Consider the following 12,128-nt stretch of genomic DNA (forward strand, 5'->3'; position numbering starts at 1 on the left):
AATCTTGGGATACCATAGACACGTATGCAAATGTTTTGACATATCATATCGACCCATCTATATATATTATTTGGAACAACCATAGACACTCTATATGCAGTAATGTTGGAGTTAGCTATACAGGGTTGAGGTTGATTCCAAAAATATATATACTTCGAGTTGTGATCTAGTCTGAGACGTGTATACACTGGGTCGTGGATTGGGTCAAGATAATATATATCAATTTATTTATGTACATCTAACTATGGACAACTAGTTGTAGGTTACTAACGAGGACAGCTGACTTAATAAACTTAAAACATTAAAACGTATTAGAAATGTTGTAAATATATTTTGAACATACTTTGATATATATGTACATATTTGTTATAGGTTCGTGAATCGACCAGTGGCCAAGTCTTACTTCCCGACGAAGTAAAAATCTGTGAAAGTGAGTTATAGTCCCACTTTTAAAATCTAATATTTTGGGTTGAGAATACATGCAGTTTTATAAATGTTTTACGAAATAGACACAAGTAAATGAAACTACATTATATGGGTGAATGATCGAAGCCGAATATGCCCCTTTTGCTTGGTAACCTAAGAATTAGTAAACCGATCTACTAATTGACGCGAATCCTAAAGATAGATCTATTGGGCCTAACGAACCCCATCCAAAGTACCGGATGCTTTAGTACTTCGAATTCGTTTTTATCATGTCCGAAGGATTTCCCGGAATGATAGGGGATATTCTTATATGCATCTTGTTAATGTCGGTTACCAGGTGTTCACCATATGAATGATTTTTATCTCTATGTATGAGATGTATATTGAAATATGAAATCTTGTGGTCTATTATTATGATTTGATAATATATAGGTTAAACCTATAACTCACCAACATTTTTGTTGACGTTTTAAGCATGTTTATTCTCATGTGATTATTAAGAGCTTCCGCTGTTGCATACTAAAATAAGGACAAGATTTGGAGTTCATGCTTGTATGATATTATGTAAAAACTGCATTCAAGAAACTTATTTTTGATGTAATATATTCTTATTGTAAACCATTATGTAATGGTCGTGTGTAAACGGTATATTTTAGATTATCATTATTTGATAATCTACGTAATGCTTTTTAAACCTTTACAGATAAAATAAAGGTTATGGTTGTTTTAAAAATGAATGCAGTCTTTGAAAAACGTCTCATATAGAGATCAAAACCACGCGACGAAATCAATTAATATGGAACGTTTATAATCAATATGAACGGGACATTTCAGTTGCAACTTGAAGACGAAGAAGAAAAAGTTTGAGCCGTATACCTTTTAGATTTTTAGGTTTTAAATGGTCAACGGTCATAGCCCATATTCTTTATATTATTTCTTTTTGGCTTAAGACCTTACTTGGGTTCAAATCTTTTATTTTATTTGACAAATTATTTTTGGGCTTAAGTACCGAATATTTTTTTTTTCCCGTATTATGTATGTTTTTTATTTTTTTTAACCGAATGTATGTTTTTAAGTTTATTAATATTTAAAATATTTTAGTTTTTATTAAATAATGTATTAAATTTAAATTGTATAAAACTGGTGGGACCTATTTGACACTGGAGGGGCGTCAGAGTTATTTTGGTGTCAAAGGCTGACACTGCCACGTCACAGGCAGATTGCACTTTTTGGCCAAAAAATGAACAATCTGCATGTAACGTCACAAGTAGGGTTAAAATTGGTCTTACTAAGGTGAATTAATGTATTATTATGTAAAGCAGTTGATGTTGACTACGATGGTTGTTAATATGTACAAATCTATATTTTTTAAAGTGGTTGTTAGAAAAATTCTACTCCGTACTACTATATTTTAATCATTTCGACCCTTAACAATCTATTGGTTTACAATTTTGTCTCGACAAACATGTACAAGTTCCGCCCCGTTACATTGTAACTACATAAATAGTGTGATTTTTTTACCCTCTAATGAACAAAGCAACATAGATTACACTTAACAAACCTTAATAATTTGAAGTATTATACTCCGTTACAAAAAAGTGTGTATCGAATTTAGAACATCATTTCTTCAATAACAAAACACTTGCAGTAATCTTTTCAGAAATTGAAATATAAGCACAAATTAACATATTTGAACTTAATAAAAAACAATTACATATTTTGCATTATTTATTATTATTATTAAATTAAAATCAAAGTAAAAATAAGTATAAAATCTAACATAACCATTTCATGATCATATATGTATTCTAAACTATTAAACCTCAAAACAAAAGCAACTGAAACCTAAAAACTCTAGAAATCATCTAAAACGAAACCCTAACCAACTCAACTAACTAGCCCTTTCGGTATTCGGAAACATTTTAAACAACGAATCAATATCAGGTGAAGTAAAATACTCTATGTTTCCATGATTATGACACGTGGACACCGGTCGGCGTTTCCTCGGCGGCGGCGGGCACAGCAAAACGTCCGGTATCCTCGATAGATTGTTCGTCGGAGTAGTTGAACCAGACCTCGAGTTTTCAATTTCTTCTTTGTTGTTTGATATCGATATTGATTTCAAAGGAGCACGTAATTTGATTCCAGAAACAGTCCATTTATTGAAACCTTCTTTTGATGATTTGTTATCTGCTTGATGCTTTTTTGAGAATCTCATAGCTATAGCTATAAATTTTTAAATAAATGTAACTTTTTGGGAGAGGATTTGGACCAAAAATGGAAAGAAATGGGGAATTTATGTACGCTTTGAAATTGAAGAAGGCGGCAAAAAATGAAAATAGACGAAAAAGAGTTTGAATAAATACAAGCAAATTTGCATAGGATTCTTTAGATGGATAGTAATTGTGGGCAGGGTGATTTTGAGGTGACCGTAGATGGCCGGGCAAAGTGATCCGGGTCAAATTTTTGCACTTTTGGCGCTGTTTATTTTTACAACGCTTGATTTACCCGCGGTTGTGGTTCTGAGTGTTTTTACTGTTGGGTTAGTCCATTAAATTAATTTGGATTTGGGCCTAACCCATTGGGGGATGATTCTCACACACACTTTTTTGATCCTCACACACCAATTTAAAGAAATGGAGCATTATTAGAAGAGTAAAAGGTTAAAATAGGTGTGTGAAGATCAAAAAATGGTGTGTTAGAATCATCCCCTAACTGATTCGGTATGTTTTTTTTTTTCTTTTTTTTTTTATCTTTTGTTTTAATATTTAAGGAAATTTGAGTGAAAAGGCAAAAATATAAAATATGGAAGAGAAAAAGGTGAAATTAGAAGTGGAATAGACATTTAACTCCCAATGGCATTTTATAATGGGGAAATTCCCCAAAATACACTTTTTAAAAAAATTTTATTTCAAAATACACTTTTAGAAAAAAATTGTCTATTTACACCGTTAAGTCGACCACCCATTGGGTCGACTACCTCTATACCTGGTCGACCACACCAAATTTAAATGTGGTCGACCACCGTTTATAACTAGCAAGGTCGACTTTTGTTGGATATCGGTCGACTACTATATTCGACCCCAAAAAATACGGGCGACCTTAATGATGGTCGAGTATACAAAAAGACACTGAAATAGCGAGTTGGGATAACAAAATTCAAATTTCAACTCTAACATTGCATATCGTAACCTGATTCATCAACCCTCATTCATTGCAGATTCAATCAAGAGATCACTTCTATAGTTTGTAGATAAACCCTAATTCCATCGTCAATGTATCTATTTCGTCCCTAGATTCAATCAAGAGTTCCCTTCAAAGATGACAGATATTGAGGTAAAACCTATTTCGTTGTTGTATGTATATGTTAGTTTATCTGTATGTGTATATATGTGTATATATGTATATATACGTATGGGTCCCTGTATTTATATATATGTGTATATGGATGTATTTGTATGTGTGTATATGTCAGTATATGATAGGTATCTGTAATTGTATATGTATATGTAAATGTATATGTATATGTATATGTAACTATATATATACAATTCTCCCATTGTTTTTGCTAAAGTGTATATACCTGTATATGGTTATGGGGATGCCTTAGGTCAGAAGATCACTTGCATACTCGACCATTCAAAGGGTCGACTTCCAAAAACATACACTATAGTCGACCCCATTTTGGGTCGCCTATAGTTGAATAAAACTTTAGTCGACCAAAAAGAAGGTCGACTATAGTGTATTTGCTTTTCAATTGTATGTATCTGTATGTATGTGTATGTATATTAACATTTATGTATAATGACATTATCATTGTCTGATTACAGGTTTGGTTCGAGGCCAAGGTCACCATTCGAAGCAAGACGTCTCTTATAAGGGAGATTAAGAACAAACTCACTCCGGCTCAGACAAAGATTTTTAGAGAGACGTGTTTTGGTCATTGGTTAGATATAAAGTGTGATGACAATGATCCGGGATACATACATTGCTTATTAATGAATCAGACTGACCGTCCGAAAAAGTTTGTAATCAACGGACGCGAAATATGTGAGGAGCCAGAAGAGCTATGGTTTCGAGTTACCCGAGACCATGTCATTAGGTGTGGTAGACGTGAGTTTTGCTTGGTTACCGGGATGCGGTTTGGTCCAGTTACATCTTTTATAGATTGGATAGGTCAAGAGAGGTCGGATTTTGACCACTCGGTTTCATCTCGTGTTTTTATTAAACGACATAGTGGTCAACGTCATCTTTCGGAGTTTCACGACGCCTTTTTTAAAGATGAGTTGAAAGGAACTGACAAGGATAAGGTCATAGTCACTATTGCGTTGATAATTAACTTATGCTTCCTTGGGAAGCAGTTGCGGGATAGCGTAAACGATGACATGCTTCTTTTATTAGAGGACTTTGAGTTGATGAACAAGTATCCATGGGGTTCTTTCTTATGGACCAAACTTTACAATAGTTTGCATCACGTGTTAGTACCTTATAAAGAGAGGGTAGCAGATCAAACCCGGAAGGGGGTAATGACATACCATTTGAGCGGCTTCACTTGGGCGTTTAAGGTAGTAATCCGTACTTATGAATTTTAAGCAATTAACATGTTTCATATTTAACCAAATTTGGTTTTTGTTTGTAGATGTGGATATGGGAGGCATACAAACACCGAATAGAAGCATATGCTTTCAAGCCGGAAAGTGAAGGCATACCTCGTGGAATCCACTGGAAACGGAAGAAGAAAGTCATGGGCTGAAATGAGTACGTTGAGTTGATGCAACTCCCGGTGAGTATAATTATACCAAAATATGGGCCAAAATATTTATGTATGTGTTATGTTTATATGTATGTGTATATCTATATGTATATGTAACTGTATATGTATGTGTATATGTAACTGTATATGTATATGTATATGTATCTGTATTTGTATATGTAACTGTACATGTATCTGTATATGTAACTGTAACTGTATATGTATATGTATATGTATATGTATATGTATATGTATATGTATATGTATATGTATATGTATATGTATATGTGTAACATCCCGCATTTTTCCGTTAAATTATTTTAACGACCGTCTTTTTTTTTATTTAGATAATATCTTCCGTTATCTAAATTCGTAGTTTCCGTTGACTAACTTTCATAATATTTCCGTTATTTAATTATAACATCACTCGTTTACTCGAGCGTTTTTAAAATATTCGTTCGGTAAAATCCCGCACCCGCTTCTAAACTCGAGGGACTAAAATTGACACGGGGCAAACTAGTTGACTAGGTCAACTAGTCCACCCCAATCACCACCATTCAATCATCTCCATCTCTCTCTCTTTCTCTCTAGCAAGAACACACACACATTTACCCAATTCAATCATTCATCATCTAAATTCGATCTAGGAGGCCAACATCAAAACAAATTACGTATTTGGAATCCTCTCTTCATCCTCTACAATTTGATACCAACTTCATCTCGTTTGGGTAACATTTCTAAAACTCTAGATTTCTCTAAATTCGTGTTTTTGATTTGAAATGATGTTAGTTAGTGTCTATGGCTCGTGTCTAGCATGAATATATGATTTACTTGCTCGATTTGTTGTTTTGAGTAACTAGTATGAACAATTGAAATGGGTGTGCTTAATCTTTGATTTTGGATGAGTTAATGTTGTTAAATTGTTAAAGTTCATGTTTTAATTATGTTACTAGTATCACTAGCTTCAATTTGGTGTGTAGGTTGATTTGGAAAAACATCACTAACATGATTATTGATTTTGTGATTCTTGGCTAGGGTTTGATAGCTCTTAAAATGGACTTTTGATGATTTGAATGCCATGAAACATTGTTAGTAAGTGTTTAGTTGTATTGTATGTTTCGTTACCTTCAAAACGGCATATCATATGTATAAATTGGATTCCCGAATCATGAAATGCATTTTGCGAACTTGAGACTTTGATTATGAACATTTAACGATCTCTTGAAGAGGTTTTTGTTGTTGTAAATGATAAACTCGATTGATGATATGTGGTTAGTTGTATCCTTTGTCAAAATACCTTCCCGATGATATAGGATACATGTTTTGATTGTTTGCGGGTCATAAATTGGGATTGTTTGAGTTTTGGTTCGTGCATTTCTTTGTGCAGCAAAACAGGGCCTGGATACAGATCTGGACGCCGTCCAGATTCTTGGACGCCGTCCAGCCCTTCAGACTTGGACGCCGTCCAGCCTTTTGGACGCCGTCCAGGCCTTCAATACTGGACGCCGTCCAGCCATTTTGGACGCCGTCCAGATGAACTATCAGGGGCTGTCCAAAATTGTCGTTTTTCGTTTAATTCTAACTATGCTACGCACCTCCGATTAACATGAAACTTGACCAACATGCTTATATATGATTAAAAACCTCAGAAAAATAGTTCGGGACCCGACCCGAACGTGTTGACTTTTTCGTTGACTTTGACCCGACCAAGTTTGACTTTTAGCCAAACTTAACCGAATACTTATACAATCTTTCTAACTCGCTTCTATACTTGTATCTTGCATGAAACGTGATAATTTGATTCACATGCTACTTAATCGAGTCGTAACGAGCCATAGGACTAATTGAACACTTTGACCGACCGTGTTTACCGATATTGATACAAACCTATTTGTTTAGGTCAAGACTAGCATTCGTTCTTGCATACGTTACTTGTGAAGTACTATTATACTCTTGCACTCGAGGTGAGATCATAGTCCCACCTTTTCAACAACTTTTTATACTTTTAAATTGTGGGCTGAGAAACATATACTTTGTTACATTTTGTACTACTTACTTTTATACTTTGAACACAAGTACGAGGAAACAAACATTCTACAGCGAGTTTAGAACAAAAATCCTCAATTCGATTATCATTAGTTACACTTGCAGGGTGTAAGCGAGAACTTATATTGTGTGGCCATACGGGTTTGACAAACCCTCATTTCGGACGGTTCGCTACCGTCTACGGATGAAATATATTTTTGAGAAACAGTGTATGTTCTAACACTATTGTGATGGGGTTCTATGGAAGGAAACGTTAAGTCTTGATAATTGGGTGCTCGCGAACAAACTTTTGGAATGCAACTTTTGGATGATCAATTTTATGGAAATACTAAATCTTGTGATTCAAAAATAACGTTTATTACTACATCTATGATTTCACCAACGTTTTTCGTTGACAGTTTTCTATATGTTTCTCAGGTTCATACTTGGCTACTTGATTTATGCTTCCGCGCACTTTGATTACTTGCTTGGAGTCAAGTATACATGCATACGTTAGGGATAGCGCTTTTGGATTCAAACTTAAAGCTTACATACTTTTGCTATTTATAGCAAACCGTGATTTTAAACTAATTATGTCGCAAGTTATTTCATTTACACTTTATAACTTTTGTAAACTTAAACTTGTTGACGAACCGTTTTGTAAACTAAACTTTGCAAGTTTTGTACATTTCAAATGAATGCGACATGATTTTGGTCAAACGCGTCTCATATAGAGACTATGACCACGCAACGGGATATAAGTAGACGGCACCGTCAATGACGATTTTGTCGGGTCGCTACAGATGGTATCAGAGCGTTGGTTGTAGGGAACTAGGATGTGCATTAGTGTGTCTGACAGAGTCGTTAGGACGCATTAGTGAATCTAGACTACAACCGGATAGTTAGCCAATGCATTCTGACATACATTTGCTATAGATAGCACTTACTTGACTACTTGTGCATTATACTTGAATCATTCTTAGGCAACTTTTTAATGGTACCAAACTTTCATCATACGAATCTGTATTCTGCCACTTTCTAGTAACACACGTAAATTCAATATTCATACGTGTAAGGATAACGACAACTTCATTAGTCACACTAGTTCGGGAACTCTGTCTCCCACGTTGTTTTTCGCCAACCGTCTCAACTTACTATCGGCTTCCCACCGGTGTTCCTTACTATCTACCACTTCTTGTTACTACCATCACTACACTAGGTGAGTATCGTCATCACTATTTATCACTACGGTTGCGTACTATTCGTTATCATGACTCGTTACACTTCTCGTACCGGAATACATTATTGTTTGACTTGAATCGCATTGACGTGAACAATCATTTATACACTTCCCTCGGGGAACGCTTCTTTAGAGTTGCACTAATTCTTTCGATTCAATACGAGTCATGTTAGGGACGTCGTTACACTTTGTTCATTTTAAAACTTCACGATTACATGAACTTGAATCTATGGAGTGATGTGGGAATGGAGGTATGAGTTAGCGTAATATAACGACACTCGATCAACGTGGTTATATTACGGTATGTCATACCAAAGTTCTAATGACACGTGATGATGATTGGACTCGATCAACCTAATCACCACCATGTGCCATGTACATGACTTCATTTTTCTTGTTTGGACATCCGACAATTCCGAGAATACTGATAATAACCATACCCGGGACACATCGTCGATTATCATCGAACCATACTTATGCTTCCGAACGGATGACAAATTCTTTCAACTTCAAACATATGTTACACTTGTATACTATCTCGTTTTCTTACGATCTTATCGACGAACTACAATATGCTTGTTATGCTCACATCGAGGCGGAAACTTCTCTCGCCTTACACTCGTATTTCCGTTTAAGGAAATCTTTATTCTAAATTCTCAATGGAGAGAGAGACTCTTCACATTATACTAGTATTCGCCACGAGGGTGAATAGTCCTAACGAACGTTTTCGGAAACCGATAAATCTTTCGCGGCGCGAAATTCTTGAGAAACAAAAAAAAAACTTGTTCAAATTTATCTTAAGGAAATGTACCTCGTTTCGGATCGAGATCCTCGTTTCACTTCTAGATTTAGGAGTGCCTTACAAAAGTCTCGGGACCACGTTTAGACATGAGTACCGCGTATCATCCACAAACCGACGAACAAATCACATGTACAATTCAACCTTGAAAACCGTAATACGAATTTGCGTTATCAACTTCAAATTTACTTGAGAAAAGTATTTGCCTTTAGCCGAATTCTAGTACTACAATTATTTTCATTCGAGTATTAACGCCACACCTTTCGAGAACTCATATAGCCACAATTGTCATTTTCTAAATTGTTGAACCGAAGTAGTTGACATGCAAACCACCGGACCCGGACTCATTCATGAGATAACCGTTATGATTGTTCAAATCCAAGAAAGGCTCAAGGCGGACCGTAGTCGCCAAAAGAGCTATGCCGATGTTAGACGTGGACCTCTCGAATTCCAAGTGGGTAACCGCGTAACGTTAAAAGTCTCACCTTAGGAAGGTGCAATCCGTTTCGGGAAACGTAGGAAGCTAAATCCGCGATACACAAAACCTTTTAAAATCCTGGGGCGTTTCGGACCCGTTACTAGCCGTTTAGATTTTTCAACTCATTCGAGTCTCCGTACATCCCACATTCTACGTATCAAACTTAAAGACGTGCCTTGCGAAACCAGGACTTGTTACCCTCTTCGACGAACATACTATCGATGACAAACTTTCCTTCCTAGGAGAACCGGTTGAAATTTTGAATCATGAAACCAAACTCTGAAACAACGTAAAACCCCGACTGTCAAAGTTCGTTGAAATGCCCGATGAAGTACTTTCACTTATCCGTAGAATGGGCAACGCACGATCTCGATGAAGGAACAACGACTACTACTTTCAACTAAATTTCGGGACGAAATTTCTTTTAAGGTGTAGGTAATGTAACATCCAGCATTTTTCCGTTAAATTATTTTAACGACCGTCTTTTTTTTATTTAGATAATATCTTCCGTTATCTAAATTCGTAGTTTCCGTTGACTAACGTTCATAATATTTCCGTTATTTAATTATAACATCACTCGTTTACTCGAGCGTTTTCAAAATATTCGTTCGGTAAAATCCCGCACCCGCTTCTAAACTCGAGGGACTAAAATTGACACGGGGCAAACTAGTTGACTAGGTCAACTAGTCCACCCCAATCACCACCATTCAATCATCTCCATCTCTCTCTCTTTCTCTCTAGCAAGAACACATACACATTTACCCAATTCAATCATTCATCATCTAAATTCGATCTAGGAGGCCAACATCAAAACAAATTACGTATTTAGAATCCTCTCTTCATCCTCTACAATTTGATACCAACTTCACCTCGTTTGGGTAACATTTCTAAAACTCTATATTTCTCTAAATTCGTGTTTTTGATTTGAAATGGTGTTAGTTAGTGTCTATGGCTCGTGTCTAGCATGAATATATGATTTACTTGCTCGATTTGTTGTTTTGAGTAACTAGTATGAACAATTGAAATGGGTGTGCTTAATCTTTGATTTTGGATGAGTTAATGTTGTTAAATTGTTAAAGTTCATGTTTTAATTGTGTAACTAGTATCACTAGCTTCATTTTGGTGTGTAGGTTGATTTGGAAAAACATCACTAACATGATTATTGATTTTGTGATTCTTGGCTAGGGTTTGATAGCTCTTAAAATGGACTTTTGATGATTTGAATGCCATGAAACATTGTTAGTAAGTGTTTAGTTGTATTGTATGTTTCGTTACCTTCAAAACGGCATATCATATGTATAAATTGGATTCCCGAATCATGAAATGCATTTTGCGAACTTGAGACTTTGATTATGAACATTTAACGATCTCTTGACGAGGTTTTTATTGTTGTAAATGATAAACTCGATTGATGATATGTGGTTAGTTGTATCCTTTGTCAAAATACCTTCCCGATGATATAGGATACATGTTTTGATTGTTTGCGGGTCATAAATTGGGATTGTTTGAGTTTTGGTTCGTGCATTTCTTTGTGCAGCAAAACAGGGCCTGGATACAGATCTGGACGCCGTCCAGATTCTTGGACGCCATCCAGCCCTTCAGACTTGGACGCCGTCCAGCCTTTTGGACGCCGTCCAGGCCTTCAATACTGGACGCCGTCCAGCCATTTTGGACGCCGTCCAGATGAACTATCAGGGGCTGTCCAAAATTGTCGTTTTTCGTTTAATTCTAACTATGCTACGCACCTCCGATTAACATGAAACTTGACCAACATGCTTATATATGATTAAAAACCTCAGAAAAATAGTTCGGGACCCGACCCGAACGTGTTGACTTTTTCGTTGACTTTGACCTGACCAAGTTTGACTTTTAGCCAAACCTAACCGAATACTTATACAATCTTTCTAACTCGCTTCTATACTTGTATCTTGCATGAAACGTGATAATTTGATTCACATGCTACTTAATCGAGTCGTAACGAGCCATAGGACTAATTGAACACTTTGACCGACCGTGTTTACCGATATTGATACAAACCTATTTGTTTAGGTCAAGACTAGCATTCGTTCTTGCATACGTTACTTGTGAAGTACTATTATACTCTTGCACTCGAGGTGAGATCATAGTCCCACCTTTTCAACAACTTTTTATACTTTTAAATTGTGGTCTGAGAAACATATACTTTGTTACATTTTGTACTACTTACTTTTATACTTTGAACACAAGTACGAGGAAACAAACATTCTACAGCGAGTTTAGAACAAAAATCCTCAATTCGATTATCATTAGTTACACTTGCAGGGTGTAAGCGAGAACTTATATTGTGTGGTCATACGGGTTTGACAAACCCTCATTTCGAACGGTTCGCTACCGTCTACGGATGAAATATATTTTTGAGAAACAGTGT

At 35.9% G+C, this 12,128-nt stretch overlaps 1 protein-coding gene across 1 annotated transcript; it reads right to left on the reverse strand.

Annotated features, from left to right (window-relative positions):
* Positions 1-2,317: 2,317 nt before the first annotated feature.
* LOC139868580 (cyclin-dependent protein kinase inhibitor SMR6-like) lies at positions 2,318-2,644 on the reverse strand. The gene has a single exon (XM_071856916.1). The coding sequence runs from the start codon at positions 2,642-2,644 to the stop codon at positions 2,318-2,320; it is 327 nt and encodes a 108-aa protein (XP_071713017.1).
* Positions 2,645-12,128: the final 9,484 nt, after the last annotated feature.

The sequence above is a fragment of the Rutidosis leptorrhynchoides genome, chromosome 9 (assembly GCF_046630445.1).
Source record: "Rutidosis leptorrhynchoides isolate AG116_Rl617_1_P2 chromosome 9, CSIRO_AGI_Rlap_v1, whole genome shotgun sequence".
Taxonomy (NCBI): domain Eukaryota; kingdom Viridiplantae; phylum Streptophyta; class Magnoliopsida; order Asterales; family Asteraceae; genus Rutidosis; species Rutidosis leptorrhynchoides.

Bases quoted from the DNA above. Each gene is read 5' to 3' on its own strand.
- LOC139868580 (XM_071856916.1), bottom strand. From the start codon at position 2,644: ATGAGATTCTCAAAAAAGCATCAAGCAGATAACAAATCATCAAAAGAA.